The sequence below is a fragment of the Muscardinus avellanarius genome (genome assembly GCF_963383645.1).
Source record: "Muscardinus avellanarius genome assembly, chromosome: 14".
Lineage (NCBI taxonomy): Eukaryota > Metazoa > Chordata > Mammalia > Rodentia > Gliridae > Muscardinus > Muscardinus avellanarius.
The window spans coordinates 15,916,527-15,938,131 of NC_137800.1; the positions used below are offsets into that span (position 1 = coordinate 15,916,527).

Below are 21,605 nucleotides of genomic sequence, written 5' to 3' on the forward strand. Positions count from 1 at the left end.
GACGAGTGAATCATGGCAAATATCCTTGGGAGGCAGTTGTGCGTCAGAAAGCTGGTAATAAAATAAAATACAGCTGCTACCAGCTTCATAATATACAACCCTCAAGGCTAAAAACTTATCTTTCTCCTTCTAATTTAATATATATATATATACGTGTGTGTGTGTGTGTGTGTGTGTGTGTGTGTGTGTGTATTACCTCCGAGCTACACCCTCAGCCCGATTTTTTATTCTTTATTTTGAAACAGGGTCTCACTGAGTTGCAAAGGGCCGCACTAAGTAGCTGAGGCTGGCTGCAAACCACAATCCTCCTGTCTCAGCCTCCCAAATGCTGGGATTACAAGCGTGCGCTGCCACGCCTGGCTTTAATTTAATCTATATTAAGCTTTTTATTTAAGATCCTGTTTATGCTTCTTTTGAAAGCAGACAGATTAAATGACTTTTAAAATGCTAGCATTTTTTGAATCTAGTTTCTATGAAGTTTCATTCTACAAACTGCCATGAAATTTTACTACAGTCTGCATGGAAACAACCTGGGTAATTATATAAGCCTCTGATTATGGCTGTACTCTTGAATGAATAGATAAGCACAATTATTTCTTATCTGTTTTAAACTGGCATAACCAATATTTTATCTCTCCCAAAAAAATAATACTGAAATGCTTTACTATATATACTAGAAGGAAATATACATCAAGGGAAATAGTAACTTCTTTGGGCTAGGGTTATGATTCTTCCTTCTTCACATCCAACGCAGTCCTCAACATTCTAGCTTGAACTTCATCCATAAAGGGATTTTCTCATTCTGTTTCCAGTGGGGTTTCATATTCCAAGTGTGCACCCAGGTCCCTAGCCTCCCTGAGACTGACAATGTGGCCATCTGCAATGTATATATGTATATATGTATATATATGTAATATATATACATATATAATTTTTTTTTTCTTGCTGCTCTGGGGATGGAACCCAGGGGCATTCTACCTCTGAGCTACGCACCCCAGCCCTATTTTTTTTCTTTATTTTGAAACACGGTCTCACTGAGTTGCAAAGGGCCTCACTAAGTAGCTAAGGCTGTCCGCGAACCACGATCCTCCTGTCTCAGCCTCCCAAATGCTGGGATTACAAGCGTGCACCACCACGCTCGGCTATGACCCTGGTTTCAAAGCAGACAACAAGCTCAATTTTGGCTTGGAAGGAAGGAGTGGAAGGAAGAAACCCTACTCAGACATTTTTCATTATATCTTAAAATCATGATAGGTAGTTACTTCCCTGCTGTCCCCAATGGGAACATACTCAGAGCTAGAACAACACTTAAAAATATCCCTGAAACCCACCATGGTTTCAGTGTCAAGTTTGCAACTAAAATGTACATTATACAGGTGTGTTTTCGTTACCATTAGTTATAGGGAAATGATAAACTTCCAAGCAGGTATTAGAGCCTTGGGCGAGTGTAGAAAGTGTGCACCTGTGTATAGTATGTGCATGCAGTGTGTGTGTGTGTGTGTGTGTGTGTGTGTGTGTGTGTGTGTGAGACATGGTTGGGGATGGGGGGCAAGAGGTTTCCTCTCTAACTCCATCTGCTTAAAGAAACAGAAAAAAGAAGGCTCTTGCTCCAGGCTTTTAAATCTGCTGATTGCAAGGTCTTTCTTGTTTTTATGTTTATTATAATGTTTTGAATCTCAGATGTTGGCATTCTCTTTTAATCTTCTGCTGTGTGATTGACTCTGAAGGCTGTTTTTGTAAAAAAAAAAAAAAAAAGAAAGAAAGAAAAAACAGTGGATAAATAGTTCTCTAGAGATAAAAATCTGCAAGTGAGCAGAGAGGGTTTTATTCAAGGTCCCCTTCAGGGGCAGGGACAGGCAGTCTCCTGAGGAAGGAGTGACATCTAAGCCTAGAAGCACAAAGGGGCTGATCTTGGAATTAGCATTCTCTGCCATTCTCCCAGCCACACTCAGCGGTGCTCGGCTCCCTCTCAAGTTCTCCTGCGGGAAAAGGGCAGACACACTAGGTGCCTTCAGATGGCTGTCTATCCTGAGAGTCCCTCAGGACCTCCCTTCCAAGGCCGCCGCCGCAGGGTACTCCGGGTTGGTACCCAACTCCCCCAGGTAAGAGGGGCTCGTCTGTACAGTCTGTTACCTGTCATCTTTCTTGGTGAACCATTAAGTCCCCACCACACTCTTCTTTGCCTGGGAATGGCATCTGTTTTCCCTCTGCACGTCTCTCTCAGCCCTTGGCTGGATGACAGCTGAATGCCACAACTGACCGCCACCCCCAGCACAGTGACAAGCGTCCAGTAACACTGTCTACTGTGATCCACCCGGAACCTCAGACTCTCACTGAATACGGAGCAGAGTATCATCATTTCTGAGACACCAGAGCCCCATCAGCCTACCCTAACCCTAACCCTAACCCTAACCCTAACCCTAACCGCCAAAACAAGCACAAGGCAGGTGTTTTATAGGAGCCAAGGGCTTTGCAGAAGGAAACCTACGTACTCGATTCTAATCTAGGTGGGATTTCTGCATCACCCTCAGTGTGCACAAACCAGACAGCCGCCCTTTGCCCCCAACTCAGCATCTGAGAAATGCCTAAGATTAAGCTGGGTTGGAGAAAAGAACTGTTTCATAAAATTAAAGGACTTCAGGACAAGTCTTGTGGCTTCCATGAAGGCAAGCTACCTCGTGAACATAAATGTTCTAGCTTCCTTTGTAAAGAGACGAACCCCTATTTTGCAGAGGGAGCTGGGTCCCTTACAGCTCTACGTCAGGACAGGGAGGCTCCTCGAAGGATCCCGGGTACAGCCAGGGAAAAAGCAGAAGATTAGAGCTATGGCCCAAGGAACACACCACCCCCTACCCACCGGAAATGCTACCAGGTGACAGGCTCGACGTCTCAGCAGTTATATCCAACCCTTTCTGTTTCTCTACCGCCCCCTCCCTCCCTCTCCTCTCTTTGTTTTGATTTCTTATCAAGAAAGTTGTTTAATTTAAAGCAAAGAACATCTGAGTCTAAATCTTTTCTGCTAATAAGAAGAAAAAACAAACACACACAAAAAAAGGCCATAAACTAATCCCAGTGGTATGAAGACTCAGGTAAGAAGACTTGTACACTTTTCCTGGGTAAATAAGGAAATGGACCGAAGGGAACGGTCCCAGGCTCCACCCTTAACTTGGGCTTGGCACAAACCATAGTCCTTGATTCCCCCATTGGAAGAACAAGAACCGAAATATCTGTGTCACACTTCGTATGGTTGCTGGGAGTGTGAAACTGTAAATGCAGGTATTTTGAGAGCTGTGCAGACTAGAGGTATCTAAAATGCTAAATTCTTCACCCTGATCACTATGGCCCCAGTGACCATCATGACAGCAAATATGTCTATGTCCCTGGCTCCTGGCTATGCTCTTAGTGTCTTCTTTCTTATTTTATTTTTCATGTGTGTATGTATTAGTTACTAGGGATTGATCCCAAGGGAATTCTACCTCCAAGCTACACCCCCATCCTTTTTACTTTTTATTTTAAAACAGGGTCTCACTAGGTGGCTGAGAGCCTCACTATATCTCTAGGACTGTCCTTGAACCTGCGATCCTCCTATCTCAGCTTCCCAAGTACTGGGACTCCAGATGCACGGCACCATGCCCAGCTGGCTGGGCTCTTTCAGTGTAGTATCTTCTTTCCTTGTAGCTGGTGCTGGTATCCTTTTAACCTGATGCCATCACATTCAAAATACCAGTGAGTAAGCCGGGTGTGGTGATGCACGCCTGCAATCTCAGTACTTGAGAGGCTAAAGAGGAAGATGGCAACTTTGAGAACAGCCTCAATAAATTGTTGGTAAGACTCTTAGCAATCTAGTGAGAACTTGCTTCAAAATAAAAAATAAAAAGGGCCAGAGGTGTAGCTCAGAGGTATAAAGGCCCTGGGTTCAATACCCAGTAACACACACACACACACACACACACACACACACACACACACACCAAAGTGAGTAAAGAAAAATGGAGAAAAAACTGGGATTTATCCCAAGCTCTACAAAATCCAATGGGGTCCTAACTACATGTTCGCTTCAATCCTTTCTTAAGATTATTAGAGCAGACATGAAGACCACTGAAGAATATGGGCTGACATAAGTACAAAAATTCAGCTTCCCCTCATGTCTCACAAATCTTAAGGATCACAATTAGAAGTACTATCTCCTATAGGTAACCACCTCTTCCACAAAAGCTTCTACAACACGGAATGTGCATTAATGTTTGGGTTGAATTCAACTTTCAAACATTCTTCATAGCCCACAGGAGACCTTAGATCTCACTGGTAGGGAATACTTTCAGATTCCGGTCTGAAGGACTTTATTAATAGACCATGGGGCCCTGTATCTGTTGATAACCTATTATGGAGCCTCACATGGGGGCACATGCTTGTAATCCCAGTACTTGGGAGGCTGAGACAGGAGGCTCACAGTTCGCAGGCAGCCTCAGCTACTTAGTGAGGCCCTGTTCAAAATAAAAAATAAGACTTGGGCATGGTGGCACATGCTTGTAATCCCAGCATTTAGGAGGCTAAGACAGGAGGATGGTGGTTCCCAGACAGCCTCAGCAACTATGTACAGCCCTCTGCAACTTAGTGAGACCCTGTTTCAAAATAAAAAATAAAATAGGGCTGGAGTGTAGCTTTGGAGGTTTAAGACCTCTAGGTTCAATCCCCTGTGCAATACACATACATACATACATACATACATACATACATACATACATACAATAAAAATAGGACTGGGGTATCTATAGCTCAGAGGTAGAATGCCCCTGGCTTCAACCCCCAGTACCACAAAATAAATGAATAAATAAAATTTTAAAACCCAAGTTTATATATTACAATTCTGTAGGTCAAGGTGTAGGCAGAGCTGGGTTCCTTCTGGCGACTCTGGAGAGAATCCTTGCTTTGCCTTTTCAGCTTCTAGAAGCTGCCTGAGCTCCCTGATTCCTGCAGCCCTGAGCTCTGATTCCTGCAGCCCTCCTTCTTCCGTCACTGAAACCAACAACATCACATCTCTCTGACTATTCTATGGCCACATCTCCCTCTGACTCTGCCAGGACAGATTCTCAGGTTTAAGGTCTTGTTATTGAGACCACCCAAATAATCCCAAATAACCTTCCATTTTAAGATCCTCACCCTTGGCCGCACATGCAAACTCATTTTTTCCTTGGAAACTAAAATGTATTCCCAGAGTTCAGAAATCTGGGTTTGGACATTTTTGGCATTGTTCTGCCAATCAATTAATTAATTTATTTATTTATTTTTGATATTGGGGATTAAACCCAGGGACATTCTTTCTCTGAGATACACCCCCACAATCCCTTTTTTTATTTTGAAGCAGGGTCTCCCTAAATTTCTCAGGGTCTCACTAAATTGCTGAGGCTGTCTTGAATCCTCAATCCTCCTATCTCAGCCTCCAAAATAATAGAATTATGTGTGTATGCCACCATGTACGGCTAGTTATCCCCTTTTAATGAGTGGAAAAGCTCCAGAGTTGAATGCTACCGCAGCAAAAGATCAAGGATGCAAGATTCCAATGATTTCTGATATAACAAAATGTGGATACATCTCTCTAAAGTGGCTGCTGCTCCATTTTAGTAATTATTTTATAATTAAGATTGCATGATGAAACAACTTCGAGAAAAGTGTACTAGAAGTAACTGCAGTAGTTTCCTAGGGCTGGTAAAACAAATTACCATCAATTTAGTAGTTAAAGCAACAGAAGCCAGAGTCGGGAATCGAGGTGTGGGCATGTGTCCGCTCCTTCTAACTTCACAGAAGAGAATCCTTTTGGCCTTTGCCAGCCTCTGGTGGCCTCTGGCTTGGGGCAACATAACTCCACTGTCTTCACTGGGCTTCTTCCCTGTGTTTCTATCTCTCAAGTCGCCCCGTCTCTCTCCTATAAGGATCTTGTCATTGGACTTAGGGTCTACTCTAAACCCAGGCTGATCTTGAGATCCTTAATTATATCTTTAAAACCTACTTTCAAACAAGCTCACATTTGAATTTCTGTGTGGGTGGACATGGATTTGGAGGGACACGCTCCAGTTTACTCTAGTAACACAAATAGGGCTTGGAATAAAAACATCAGCCTGGGTATGGTGGCATACGCTTATAATCCCAGTACTCGGGAGGCTGAGACAGGAGGATTGCAGGGTTTGAGGACAGCCTCAGCAAGTAGTGAGACTCATCAATCTAGTGAGACCCTGTTTCAAAATAAGAAACAAATAATTGGGCTGGGGGTGTAACTCGAAAGTAGAATGCCTCTGAGTTCAATCCCCAGTACTAAAAAAAATAAAAACATTAAGTCATTAAGTGGATATCACACATGGCAGGAGATGGCCTGCCATTTACATGCTTGCAAAAGCTTTGAAGACCCCACCACCACACTGAATGTCCCTCTGTCAGAGTGAACTCAACAAACATCACACGAGACCCCAAGAACATCTCCTCTGACACAAAGGAAGAAGAAAAGCAGAAATGTAAAACCTTTCACCCATTTATTTCCAAATTCCTTGTACCTAAGAGTTTCCCTTTCTCCTGTTCCATCTCTTTTGTGACCAAGATATCAGACATGTATTACATGCCCCTCTGCCTGTAATATTTACAAGATGCCTAGAGAATAATAGCGATGCTATTGACTGTACTTTCTATTTCAATCTTTTATCCTACTTCTGAAAAACAATTCTAGGAAAATACTCTAATGCAAGCACAAAGATCAGCACATCAAGGAGATTTTTGTTGCTTCTTCTTCATCTTAGGGGACCTTAGAAAGGGCGCTGCCTGAAGGGAGCTCACTGTTAAGCATGTGGCGTGCAAATAGGCCCAGGCCAAGCTCTAATGCCTCACTGGGTATGCAGGGAAGATACTCAGAAGCATAAACCAAGTTTTAGAATCATGAACTCCTAAATTCTCTGAACCTCAACTGTGTAGCTCTTTATAAAGCATCTCCACACGCCTCGTACTAATACAATCAATCACAAGAGTTAATGGTTCGGGAATGACCTAGGGATTGTGCATACTTGGGTGTGAGTGAGACCTTTGACAGGTAGTTTATCATACCTAGCCTCAGATCCTTCACCTGTAAATCGATAAATACAAGTCTCTATTTCATAATGTTTTCCTGTGGATCAAATGAGACCCTTAGAAGTCTGTTTTGCCTTGCTGTATAATGCCCCTTGGCACCTGCTAATTATTAGAATATTACTGGGTCTCTGAAGTAGTCAGGATAGGTGCCTGCATCTCAATTTGACAGCCCCATGGAATTCAGTGGCACCCACAGTCAGTGAGGTCGGGCTGATGTCAGAAGTGAAAGTTAAACAACTACAAATCCCCTGTTAATGTGCAAGGTAATTAAATTCCTGGCACTTCATAATATAGTCTTATTGTTCTTCCAAACTAAATTCTCAAGCAGCAAATTATGTTTGAGGGTTTTTTTTTATACCACCTGGACCATAAGAGGATGCCCATACCAGTTCTGAGAATCAAATTCTATTGTGTTGGGAAAATAACTATGCCCACCATCACAGGCAGACTCCAGGAAGCCAAAAAGGAATTCACATTTAGAGTCTGCCAACACACGGAGCCTCAATACAATACAATCTGAATCACAAATGTGCCAAAGCTGGCCCTCAGCCTGTCCTTGTAAGTCAAGTTTTACAGGAACACAGCCATGCTGGTTTATTTGTGTGTAGTTATGACACAGACTATTTGGCCCGCGAAGCTTAGACTGTTTACTATGAGTCCTTTTACAAGAGGGAAAAAAAATTGCAGATCTCTGGTTAGATGACATCTAACAAGGAAAAGAGGCCCCTCAAAATATCTTAAAATGCCAAATTTTATTACTAGAGTTCTCTGTTAGTGCCTTCAGCCCCATGGGAGAAAAAGGTGCTTTATCTTTTTTATGAAGCAGAAGGTGAACCAAATCCCCTTCCTCCTCCCAGTGAAATGAGTGGCAGGACTTTAAAGGTGGGAGGTTTTTTTTCCCAGGAAAGCCACTTTGAGTTCTGGACACAGGGCTACGTCGGTCTCAGTGGCCCCGTAGCCTCACCACCCAGCTGCGGAGTTCTGCACATCTGCACCCAGGCAACACTCACGTGGGCTTTCTCCTCCTGGACTGTGGGTGCTGGCCCGGACCCTTGCCCCGCCTCCTGCTCTGGCGCTGACACTTCCTTGCTGCCCTGCTGAGCCTTCCGGGTATTGGGAACCTGCAGATTGTAGTTCTGCGATTTTGTTTGCAAGCTATGCGTCAGTTCTTCAGACTGAGATTTTCTGGAAAGAAACAAAAGCAAACATGATCACAAACACTTTTTAACAAGGACACCTTGTCCAACGCGGATGTCCATATTCAAACAATGCAAAAATCATTAACGGATTGCTTATTAGAGGGCTGATAATCTGCCAGACCCTATACTAGGTAGTTCAAAGACATTCACCAAGTCCTCATAACAACCCATGAGGAAAGCACATTATCCTTGCTTTGATAGAAGAGGCCCAAAAATAATTGTATAATTTATCCAAAATCATAAAAAGGCACGTCTAGTATTTAAATCAGGTCTGCCCAACTCCTGGTTCAGAAGCTAGATTGCTAGAGATTCTGTCTTCTAAGCTCAGTCAGCCAATGCTCCCTGTATTCTCATATACACGTTTATAAGATCATGTGAGTTGATGTGTGGCATCGTGAACCCTTGGGGCTGGACTGAGGTCCTCACATCGGTTCCAATTTCCATTTCACAGATTCAAAGTAGGGATGTCAACACCACTGCCCAGAGCCAGAGGGGGCAGCAAGAGAGAGCTGTTTACCCGAGGCGACCCAGGCACCCGGCAGGGGGCTCACCCCCTGCTTTGGTGTGCCCTCCTGTCATCTGCTGATATGTCCAGTTAGTTGGATCACTCCCCCTTACTACCCACAGAAGAAGGTTCAGACCCCTACATCTATCCTCAACGTGCCTTACAGCGGGTCCTCTGTCTCCCTCCTCTCATCCAGCCAAACCCGAAGCAGGTAGGGAACTCACCGTTCCCCAAACAGCCATTCCACATCAGATCCAGGGGATCTGGTATGCCTCCCACCACCCGCACTCTCCTTTCTGACCATCTAAAGCTGGAAATTCAACCTATCCTTCAGTGTTCCTCTGAGATTTAACCTCTTCTATGGATCAGAATGATCCTACCTGGGCTCTGTTAATTTCCAGTTTATACCTTGAGTGTAGTTCACAGCTGGCTGTGTTTCAGCCCATCCCTCTCTCTTAGACTGGATGCCCCCTCTTTGAATTCCCAGTGCCGGCACAGTGGAAGCCCCTAGAGAAGGGGCTGCTCGCTCGGCTGCCCATGTCTAAGCAATCTTCTTCAGTGGCCTCGAGTGTGAATGGTGGTGGTGCTCACATACATCCCTGACCCTTGGCTGTGTTGACGAGGGGGGACCGCGAGATGCTGAGCTGATGGCATTGTGAGAATCCTAAGGGAATCCTAAGTCTACAGAAGCATGCCAGAAAGGTCTAAACTGATTCTTGTGACCCTCAACTCCCAACCGTGCTCTCCCACCGGATACTGTGATCGGGAGGCATCCCAGCAGGGTCTTAAAACCTGGCTAGCGTCTGGCAGATCTGCAGATCTCCTACCTGAGCTCCTCCGCTTCCTGCTCTGCTCTCAGCCGCGCCCTCTCGGCAGTGATTTGGTCACAGAGCACATCGTAGGGTGTATCTAGATGGTGTTCGCCCATCACCCAGACCCACACTTCCTTATCAGCTCCCAGTTTCCAATGGACAGATTTGCCATTCTCTGCAAACAAAACAAAATTGGGGTTGAACAAATATTTCGGAATAGTATGTTCTCCCAGTCACTAAAAGTATTTAGGGTTTGGGGGGGGATGCTCAAAGGGCAAAACACTTCCAACCCACTCCAGAGCAAGCAGCATTCCCAGGTCACAGGGGCAGAGGTGCAGTGAGCAGCAGCTGCAGCTGTCCTACTTGGCTATGGTTTTTGCATGAGCCCATGTTAAAACTGAGACGGGGAGAAAGCAGCCATGGTTACCTTATCCTTTAGGTGAACAGAACTGGCATCAGACACCTCTTAAGTCTAAGAAACTTCCTGTAACCCAGAATTACACAAATGCTCTAGGGTTTGGCATTTCAACTATTGTTCCAGGTGCCATTGGTGTGTAAAAAGCATGCACTTTAGAGTTAGACTGGGTGTGTTGGACTCCTAGTTCTGCTTGGACAAATTACTTAGACTTCATTTCCTTCTCTGCAAAATGGGAAGACTGATTTCTGCCACAGAGGATTGCTGTGGAGGGCTGGCAGGCTGGGGATGCCAAGTGCTTCCCCTGGTGCCTGCCCCATAATAGGAGTTCAACAGAGGTTAACCGCTATCATCGCCAGCCCATTATTTACTTATGCGCTACTGCAAGATTCACACCAGCTTGAGAGAAGATAATACTACCAGGTAGTGTGACACTTGGTGAAGCGACTTAAATAACCCTTGCTTACTATCGCTCTCAGGGGTCCTATTACATCATGGTTCCTGTTCTCCTGAAATGTGGCCACAAGGGCAGAATCCCTGAAGCTGTGGGAAAAGGTGAAGTGTATCCAGGAAAGGCCAAGAGGTACAGTCCCGAAAGGTCCCAGAGTAAAACTACTCAGTATTATTGTGGTCCAAGATTGATTCTACCAAGATCCCAAACTACCCAGTGGTGCTGAGTGTGTGAAACAGGACACTCAACTGGAACATACCCTCAGCCGTGCAGTCTAGATTAGAAATCCACCCAGGCCTGGCATCTTGTCTTCTCATGCTAAGCACAGGAAAGTTTCCCATCAAAGTGTCAATGCGTTGTTGACCTACTGCAGACTGTTGCTTCAGAATGCATTATAAAAGCCGGCTCTTCTCACAAACATGGATGGGCAGGGGAAAAGAGGGGAGGAGGCAGTTGCACGGATGGAGGGAAATACGGCAAATGATGTGTGCATGTATGTTTGTGTCACTATAAACCTCACAGTGATGTACAGTTGCAGTGTAACAATAAAAGTAGTTTAAAAAAAAAAGCAAGGCTCCTCAAAGTTGGACTTGATCTTCATTGTGGCATTTTCAGTTCTTCTCCGGACACTGGACATTTTCTACAGTTTAAGACAGTTCTAGTCAGGCATGGTAGTACGTGCCTGTAAATCCCAGTACTTGAGAAGTTGAGGCCGGAGGATGGCAGGCTCAAGGCCAGCCTCAGCAATGTAGAGAGAACCCTCAGAAACTTAACCAGATCCTGTTTCAAAATAAAAAATAAAACAAAGGGAGGCTTGAGGTGTTGCTTGGGAGTGGATTGCTCCTGGGTTCAATAGTAATAAATAAATAAATAAATAAATAAATAAATAAACAAATAAATAAAATGTTTTAAACAGAGCCACTTGTTTGGGGAGCTGAATAAACTCATATAGTTTTCATTACAAAAGGATTCAAGAGTATCACTCAACAGATACTGGTCTGACAGTGTTCCTACAAGTGAACAAACGAGGGTTGTGGTCCTCAGGTATGGAAGGGATGATGCACCCGTGTGCCCTGGTACCAGCCCTGCGAGCCCTTGTTCTATTGCAGGAAATGCCAAATGGTTCATTAACCATAGAAAGGCTATCATACCTCATAAAACTCCCTTAACTGCACTCTCTCAGAGCAACTAATAATATTTTTTATGATGTCCATCTCTCAACCTTCACCCAAGTAACTCTCTGCTAATATATATATATATTTTTGACTGTAGAAGAAAGACACCTACGGAAGACAGTGGCCACATGCCAGGAGAGGCGAAGAGGGAGGTCCAAGACCTTCCACAGCTTGGCTGGGGCAGCCCTGCAAAGTTTACCCGCGAGCACCACAGGCTGCAGGCAGGAGTGACAATGCTCAAGAAGGCCTCGCTCAGGACCTGAGAGAGACAGCCTAGGATTGCAGATGAGCAGGGGAGCGTGCTGAGGAGCTAAAAGTAGAGAAAAAGAAGCAAAGGTGAAGACCAGAGTCTACAAATCTTAAAAGGAGGAGAGTCTTGAGAGCGTGGTAAAGATCAAGAAGGAATGGACTTCCGGGAAGATGGCAACCGAGAAAAGCGGGGCTTAAGAGCCCCGCTAACAACCAATCTCCATTACCACAAAATCAGCGCCTTTCATAGCCAGAAAACACCATCACCAGAGAAACAAAAAAATCACCAGGCTCCAGAGAGAAAGCGGACTGAGAACAGAGCTCAGAGCCACAGAGGAGATACACCAGCTTCACGCCCGAGGACGCGGCAGCAGCGCCATACTGCCGGCTCCCAGGTGAGCCACTGCGGAACAGCCAGGCGGGATTTTTCAGCGCAGGGAGCATCTAAAGCTCCCAGTGGCTGAGCTCAGCACACGCTGCAGGGACTCAGAGTGGACTCAAAACCAAGAAGAAATAAGCCAGCCTCACGGCTGAGGGCGTAGCAGCAGCGCCATATTGCCACCAGCGGCAGCAGCAGCAAATTCACCGAGTCCAGTACAGCTACATCTGCGAACTCAAGAACAGTGAGTCAAATTGCGGGCCCCAGAGGAGAAATCCCAGTACTGTACTCCCTGGGACTTGACCCAGTGGGGGAGTGGCGGTGGCAGAGATATCACACCATAGGAGAACGTGCAACCTGGCACCTCCCATAGTTTAAAGCAGCCTCTATCAACTCCCTGGGTTGGAGACTCTGTGATACAACCCAGTAAAGGAGTAGTGGGGTCTGAGATACTACAGACTCGAGATCCAGAGCACCTTAAGTGAAGCCGTAGTGACCCAGGGAAGAACCCAGAGAAGGCACAAACTTCCAAAATCATGGGAAAGAGGAATAACACTGGAGCAATGAATGCCCACAACCCCACAACATCAGAACCCGATAAAACTGAAAATCAGAGATTTCTAGAAGATCAAATCAGGAAAATAACTGTAGAAATAATAGAGGTGCTTCGAAAAGAACTCAGAGAGAGCCAAAAAGAGATAAAGGATGCAATTAATGAAGTAAAGGCCTCAATTCAAAGCACAAACAACCGATTAGACCACATGGAGAACAGAATCTCGCTCTTATAAGATGATCATTCCAAAAATGAACGCACAGTTTCTAATCTAGAAAAAAATATCCAACAGCAGGAATCTGACATTGAAGAAATATGGGCCCATTTTAAGAGAGCTAACCTAAGAATAATTGGAATAGAGGAGAGAAAAGAAGGTGAAACCAAAGGGATCAACAATCTCTTCAAGGAAGTAATAGCAGAAAATTTTCCAAACATAGAGCCAGAGGTTGATACACAGATCCAGGAAACTTATAGAACTCCCTTTAGACAGGATCGGAGAAGAGGATCCCCACGCCACATAATTGTCAAAATGACCAATTTGGAAGCCAAGCAGAGAATCTTAAAGGCAACAAAAACAAAAGGCCACGTGACATTCAGAGGCAAACCAATTAGAATCACTCCAGACTTCCCAAACCAAGTCATGAGAGCCAGAAGGGCTTGGAGTAACATATTCCAAACTCTGAAAGAAAACAACTTCCAGCCAAAAATTTTCTACCCAGCAAAACTTTCTATCAAATTAGATGGAAAAATAAGAAGCTTCCATGACAAACAGAAACTGAAGGAATTTATGTCGTCAAAATCAGCACTAAAGAAAATACTCAAAGAGATTAACTACAAAGAAGAAATAGGTAACACACACCAGAACCAGAGAAACAAGATTTTCCATCCAACAGACAACTAAGATTGGTTATCTGTGGAGATTCATTATTTGTTAGTCTTTTACCTATCTCTAAATTGTATTGTTTGCATTTATTGTTGTTAATTTTTAGGATTTCTAGTTGGAATATTAATATACCTTCAGATATAGCATTTGGAAATATTTTATCCCATTCTTTTAGTAACTTTTAACTCTGTTTACATTGTCTTTGGATATACAATATTTTTTTATTTTTTAGGGAGTTTGTATACTCTTCTGTTGCCTGTGCCATTGAAATCATATCCAAGAAATCACTGCCAATTTCAATGTTGTGAGGTTTTATGACCCAGATTTTCTCCTAAAAGTTTATAGTCTTAAGATTTATATTTAGGTCTTTTATCTATTTTGAGTTAATACTTGTATATGGGATTAGGTAAGGGTTCAATTTTATTCTTTTCCATGTAATTATTATTTTTCAACAATATTTAGTTAAAAGATTATTATTTCTACCACCAAATGTTCGTGGAAACCTTGTCAAAAATAACTTGACAATATAGGGAAGAATTTAGCTCTAGGCTTGTATTTAACTCCAATGGTTTATATATCTGCCTTTAGAACAGTACTACACTGTTTCAATTATTGTAGCTTTATATGGTTTGAAATCAGAAAATATATATCTTCTAGCTTTGTTCTTTTTCAAGATCGTTTTGGGTATCTAGAATCCATATTCCATATTAGGATAGATTTTTTTCTGAAAAATAAATATATAAATATATGATAGTTTCACCTAAAAAAATAGAAAAAAATATTCTCTGGTAAGAAAGAAAGCAAAAAGAAATATTGAAATGTTATATTTAAGTCATCAAAAGCTTGGTATCAGACAAATGAAACTGTTATGTGAGATTATCATTTTTAATTTTGGATAAATTGCTATAATACTAGATGTCAACCACTACGCCAAGCATGGGAAGGAGGGATTGGGAGAGAATGGGGTGGGGATCGGGTGGGGGCTGACTGGGTGATGTGTGCATGTATGTCTAACAAAAGTTTGTATCCCACTATGATGTATGAATACAGTGCACCAATTTAAAAAAAAAAGAAGAAGAAGGAATGGTTCTTGGGCAAAAAGAAAGAGAACGTGATGCCAAATGTCAGATTTGGTTCAAACTGGGTTCTCGGCAGAGTGGTGCTGGCAATAATCTCTACTCGTGACTCCTCACCTGCAGGAGCTCTTAAAGGGGATCAGAAAGCGGAACCTTGGAGGAGCTTCAAGCGTATCCACACGACTCCCTTAGGGTGCTGCAGGGTGCGGACGTCGTCCTGGCATGATGGGTATTAGACAAGAACTGACATCATCAGCTTCCTACCAAGATGTAGGCGTGACCGTCAAGGCCTTGGCTACAGTGTGTTCAATCCACCTGGTAGAAAGTGAGTTTCTACGATGAAGGGGCTATTCACAGAGCGAGGTGCTCAGGGGATGCAGGCATGGAACAGAGGGGTCCGTTCCCCTGCAAGTGACCTGGAGTCTATAGCAGAAAGAGCAAGGCATTGAGCTGTTTATGCAATAATTTCCTACATATATATGATGTGGAGGCAGACCAGTCCCTGCCCCCAGGCAACTCACATTCTAGTTGAACAAGTCTACAAAAGACAGGAAGGTTCAGGTGACTAGATTCAAGGAAGGACCCAAAGATGATGCCAACACTCTGAAATGCTCTCAGTGGAAGGATCATGGTGTCATGGGCAGAAATACTGATACCCAGAAAACATATTTGTGGGCTGCTCAGAAATGCATAATAAATTATTTTTGTATTTCACTAGAAACCCTTGTGGAGGAGCCCCATAGATGTCTGAGTTGGAGTTTAGAAGTGAGGCTGAGGTTGACAGTACCAATATGGGAACTACCCTGGATTTATCATCGAAGCTACTGGCACAGCTGAGTTCCAAGAGAATGAGGCTGAGAGGGGAACCTTGGACAAGCAGGTGCTCCATTCAGAAGAGAACAAAGGAGGAGAGAAAGAAAATACCGGTTAAGTATAAATAAGTTAAAAAGGGCTCTCTGACTCCCCAAATAACCAAACAACACAGAAGAAGACCAGGGGATGCTGAGCCATGCAGCCAGGAAGGGGAAAGGCAAGAGTGGAGTTAAGGGCCACTGAAAGACAGCCAAAGGCTGAGGAAGATCTCAAGCAACCCCTGACTTCTGAGACAGTAATTTCAGGGAGACAGTGGGGACAGGCTACTGAGGCAGGACTGAAATGATAGTGAGAATGGATGCAGGCAGCAGGCTGTGTGCTCTGGAGAAGTCCCTCACAGAAGAGGATAAAAGGACTCCACCATCTGTTCAGCAACTGTTTACTGAGCACCTACTGAGCTGCTCTGTATACCTGAGGGGCAGGAAGGTCCATGAGCAGAGTGATTGAGATACTTTTATAGGTAGGGGAAAAAAAGGCATATATTTGGGTTTTTTTGGAAGGGGAGAAAGTAAGGAGGCTATGATGGTTCAGATTTAGAATGTTCCCCTAGCCCTCATGGGAACAAGTAGCAATGTTGGAAGTGGGGCTTGGTCGCCTAGGAAGGATCCCTGGGGGTGGCCGTGGGGATTATCTATGGCTCTCCCCTTTCCTTGCTTGCTTTCTGCTTCCAGTCTTTGTGATGTGAGAGCACAGCCTCCCACTCTTCCTGTATCCGCTTCCCGTCACCATGTCCTGAGCTCTGCAGACCTGGCCTAACATAGACTGAACTCTGGAATCTCCAAAAACGGTGAGCAAATAAATTTTCCCTCTTCTGCATTGTGTGTCCGTTGTTTTGGATTATGGAGGTGAGAATGTTGACTGAGATGGATGCCATGGACCAAAAATAGATGCAGAGAACAGGTAAAGATGAAAGTGTTGACGAGGACATGAGAAAAGCTCCGGTCTGGTAAGAGGACAGTTGAAAATAGATTCCCACAAACCACACTCCTGCCCCCAGTGGACTTCTTTAAGGCACAGGTATAAACTTAAGACCTCCTAATGAGACGTGCGCACTGTATCTTTCCATCCATAATAACACTGTCCAGGCATTCTGGATTTTAACTTCTACTTCACCTAGAAATTATATGCAATCCTGAGTCAGGGAGCACGAGGGAGGGACTTTTTATAGCACTTCATTTAATTGTGAAGTTTTATTTATCTCTTCTTTCCCCATTCCTGAATCCTGACTGCACACTGTCGTGCTCTTCATGATTGCTACCCAGGAATCTCAGAAAAGCTCTTCTCAAGTCAACTTTGCTAGAAAAGTGGATCCAGCTTGCTTAGTAGGACCCCAGGCAGAGACACGTATCTATGCAAAGAAATGTTCTCTCAGGTTGGAGAGATGTTTCTCCAATCGGAGCTACATATAAAACCTCTAACAGGGCAGTGTTGTAAAGTACCACATGAACATAAAGTGGTACATCTCCTTGGCAAGGAAATGGCCAGAATTATTCCAGTCTTATATGAATGACAGTATGATGCTGTTCCCAATGCCAGCATGTCTGATTTATCTCCATGTGGGAAGTCCAGCCGGGGTGCAAGAGGAAGACACGCAGATATCAGTGTTTGGTCAAGGCTACATCAAGCCCTCCAAGGCTAAGGTGCAGTTCCAGGAATTAGCACATGGTCTCCCCGTCTAGAGTCGTCTGTTTGTTGCAAAAATCAGAATTCTCCACGGCAGGTCCCTCAGAGCAAGTGTAAGTTTTAGATGTGTGCAAGGTACCGCCAAACAACCATAACTATTAAAAGTCTCAGTTAAGCTCAACACGTATCATACCTGATTATAGCAGCAGTTTGGGGGGATTCAGACCTGAGATGATTCTACCTCTCAGTCTCCAGCTGCTTGTCGCTGGGCAAGTGAGTTAATGGGCCTGAGCGCTACTTTCCTCTATTGTAAACTGTAAATAGTAATTCATGCTTCAGGCCTGGTTGTTATTACATCATGAGATAATATATGAGCCTGATACACAGTCAGCTTAGTAAATGCTGGATGGGGCTACTAGCCCAGGCTAGAGCAATGTTGTCCAAATGTGAGCCATGTTCGCAATTAAAACATTAGAAAGCCAAAATGAAACAGGTGAAATTAATTTTGATTAGGCATTATATTTTGCCTGAAATATCCAGAATATTACCATTTCAATATACATTCAATTATGAATGCGTCTTTTATTTTCTTCTGACCAAGTCTTTGAAATCTGGTAGTTTATACTTTTTTTTTTTTTTTCTGGTGATACTGGGGATGGAACCCTTCTAGCTCCAGGCTACACTCCCAGACCTATTTTATATTTTATTTGGAAGCAGGGTCTCTTAAGCCAGTGAGGTTGGCTTTGAACCTGCACGATCCTCCTGTCTCTGCCTCCCAAGCGTGGGGATTACAAGCGTGCGCCACCATGCCCGGCTAGTTTATACTTTTAACACATGTGGTTCAGACTCGGTTCCAGTGTATGAGAGCTACCTGTTGCCTTTTGGCTACGGGTCTGGATGACACCACTCTGGGCCTCTAGTTATATCAGCAAGCACAGTAGATACACAATTCTATCCCGGTGTAAAAATCACAATTTCTGCCAGGCGTGGTGGCACACACTTGTAAGCTGGGAGTGTAGCCCAGAGGTAGAACAGTTCCATCCCCAGTACCACCAAAAAAAAAAAAAAAAAAAAAATCACAATTTCTCAGACAGAAGTCAGCGTGGTGTCACACATTTGTAATCCTAGTATTTAGGAGTCTGCAACAGGAGGATTGCAGGTTTGTGAACAGCCTCAGCTACTTAGTGAGGCCTCTGCAACTTAGTAACCCTGTTTCAAAATAATTTAAAAAATAGGGCTGGGGGTATAGCTCAGAGGTAGAATAACCCAGGGTTTAATCTCCACTACTGAAGAAAAAACAAGAGTAATGAGGTTGTTTTTCAGCCCCTCTTTAGCCTCACAATTATAAAGCAGCCGGCAAGTTCCTGAGAAACACAACACCCAAACATTTTAGTGATGTTTCCAGAAAGTTCTCCACCATGGTTTGTGCACTTATAGAGAAAAGACCGGATGAACCCAGGTGCATTCTACCTCCTAACTATACCGCCAGCCTTATTTTATTTTTTTTTTATTTTGAAACAGAGTCTCACTGCGTTGTGGAGGGCCTCCCTAAGTAGCTGAGGCTGGCCATGAACCTGCGATCCTCCTGTCTCAGCCTCCCAAGTATTGAGATTACAAGTGTGAAGCACCACTTAAGTTAGCACAAAGAGCAATTAAGCAAATATGAAAAACCCAGAATTAAGAGTCCAGGCCCCTGGCTCCAGGAGCAGGATCCCTTTAGCTCTGACCAACATGCAAGTCACCACACCGACATATGGTGTTCACCATGAACATGGTGCCCAGAACAGGCCCAGCCGTGGAGGATGTACTCTGAGTAAAGAGAGCAAGGAGGTGCGTACGCAAGTCCAGAAAGACAGAAGGGTTAGCCAGGCATGGTGGCGGAAACCTGCAATCCCAGTACTTGGAGGACGGCAGGTTTTTAGCTAGTCTCAGCAAAAGTGAGACTTTCATCAACCTACCAAGACCCTGTTTCAAAATAAAAATAAAATAGGGTTGGGGATGTAGCTCAGAGGTAGAATGTCCCTGGGTTCAATCCCCAGGACACACACACACACACACACACACACACACACACACCACACACACACACACACACGCGTGCGCGCGCACACGCACACACACGCACACACACACAGAAGACGAAGGAAGGAAGAAAAGAAGACTTCTAGGTTGGATAGTGCGATGAGAAATCCGGCAGATGTAGGCAACTATTAGTGATGTGACCTTGCATATACTACTGTTAGCTTTCCTGAATTTCTTTGCACTATTAAGTTGGATGATTAATACCAACATTGCAAAAATTTTGTGAAAATTAGACACGTGTGTAAAAGTGTTTCACATAGTGTCTGAAATGCCAACACAAACTATACTGTCTATGCTATATTATGCTATAATATTGATTTGTGTGTCATATATAGAAACATAATGATAACCAAGATACTCTCATTTATTTCCTGATCAGTATAAAGGATTCATTATAAACGAATTTTAGTGAAAGACAGCATACGGAAGTTGACCTTGGAAATGGCTGTTTTTAATAGCTTAGGTATTCATCCATGACAGAATGTGAGGGAGTTCATGGGGGTAAGAGCATAGGTGACCTTTTCTATGTTTGTGTGTGTGTATGCTTTATGTCTTAATGTACAAAGAATTCCTTCCCCCACACTCTCAAAAGAGCTCTCTCAAACTACTGGGGATTCCTTCAGTCATGAAACATACATCTGAAAAGTTCACTCACACTAAAAGAATACTATTAGGATTTTTTTCTCTTTATAGCAGTTCTTTACATTTTAAGAGGGGGTGCTCCCTTAAAACTATAACAGAAGAAATGCAAGCACAGTTGCTATAACGATGCTGACATGCTGGGTGTGTGTGTATTCCCAGTACATAGGAGGCCCAAACAGGAAGATTATAGTTGACCAAGGCCAGCCTCGGCAACTTAGCAAGGTCCTCAGCAACTTAGTGAGATCCTGTTTAAAAATGAAAAAAAAAAAAATAGAGTCAGACCTAGTGGCACACACTTGTAATCCTAGCATTCAGGAGGCTGAGATCTAAGGATCATGGTTCGTGGACAACCTCAGCTACTCAGACCTTTGCAACTGAGTGAGACACTGTTTAGAAATTAGAAAGAATAAAAACAAATAGGGCTGGGGTGTCACTTGGAGGAAAAATGCCCCTGAGTTCCATCCCCAGTACCACAAAAAATAAAAATAAAAACTAAATAAAAATGAAAAAAATAAGACTGGAGATATAGCTCAGACTGGGTTCAATCCCTGGTACCACAAAATAAACAAACAAAGATAGCAGTACAAGTGCTTTGTGTGCTGACTGTAGAATACTAAGCCTCTGTAATAATGAGGAGGTTAGAGGCCTTCCTCAAATGCCTCAAATCAAACCCTGTGACTTGTTTTTTTCAGTGCTGGGAATGGAACCCAGAGCCTTCCGCATGTCAGGCAAGTGTGCTACCACTGGGCTACACTTCCGGTCCCTAGAGGTAACTTCCTACAGCAGCTTAAGGTTAGTCTGGTTTTGGTGAAAGATTTGCTTTTGGCTGTTGAACACCATGGCAAGGTGTGTGAGTGTGTGTGTGTGTGTGTGTGTGTGTGTGTGTATGCGTGTGTGCGCGGGCACTCCTGCACACAGGTTTCAAGGTGATAAATTGCACTATTAGAATCCCAATAACATTTAAAATCCATCTAATCCTAAAGGTTAGATGTGACCGGTGTACATTGTTAAAATGCACAGGGGACATTCTGCGAGCACATTCGCCGCAGAGCCGTGGCTAGGTTTACCTTTCTTTGGCCTGGATTTCACTGGCAAGGACTCCTTTCTTTCCATGGCCGCTTCTCTTTCTTTCCATCGTCGGATCTGTTCCTCCCTCATCTTGAAGAACAGGATCTGTTTCTGCTCTTCGCTGAGCTCCGCCAGGAGGTCAGGATCTATGTACATCTCTGACAGTATCTGTCTCAGCATCTTTGCAGTTCAGGCGTCTCTTACACCTGTGCCAAATGTTCCTGAAAAAGGCTTGCAGGTGTGCCTTTGCCGGCCGGCAGCTGGGTGTGCCCACGGGCCTCCCCAGCAATGCCGATGGTGCGGGACAAGAATCCAGCCACTGGTTTCTGGAAGCTGGGACCAAACAGCCTTCTTAAATGCTGCTTAACGAACCTGCAAGGAGAAACAGGCCAAATCAGGTGACATTAAAATGTGAAGACTCTGGGCAGGGGCAGGCGCGTAAATAAAACTTGGAGGAACTATAATATCAATTTCAGGGGAAAAGAGAAGAAAATCTCAGGTGTGCTCTGT

General features: G+C 43.9%; 1 protein-coding gene across 1 annotated transcript in view; it reads right to left on the reverse strand.

The window, feature by feature from the left end:
* SH2D4A (SH2 domain containing 4A) overlaps positions 1-21,275 on the reverse strand; it is a gene marked incomplete at both ends in the record, with an annotated part of 55,576 nt that extends 34,301 nt beyond the window's left edge. Inside the window, 3 exons of the mRNA XM_080710216.1 lie at positions 8,121-8,295; positions 9,642-9,801; positions 21,095-21,275. Of these exons, the coding sequence (XP_080566342.1) occupies positions 8,121-8,295; positions 9,642-9,801; positions 21,095-21,275 (516 nt within the window). The remainder of the gene's footprint in view (positions 1-8,120; positions 8,296-9,641; positions 9,802-21,094) is intronic.
* Between the last annotated feature and the right edge of the window lie 330 nt (positions 21,276-21,605).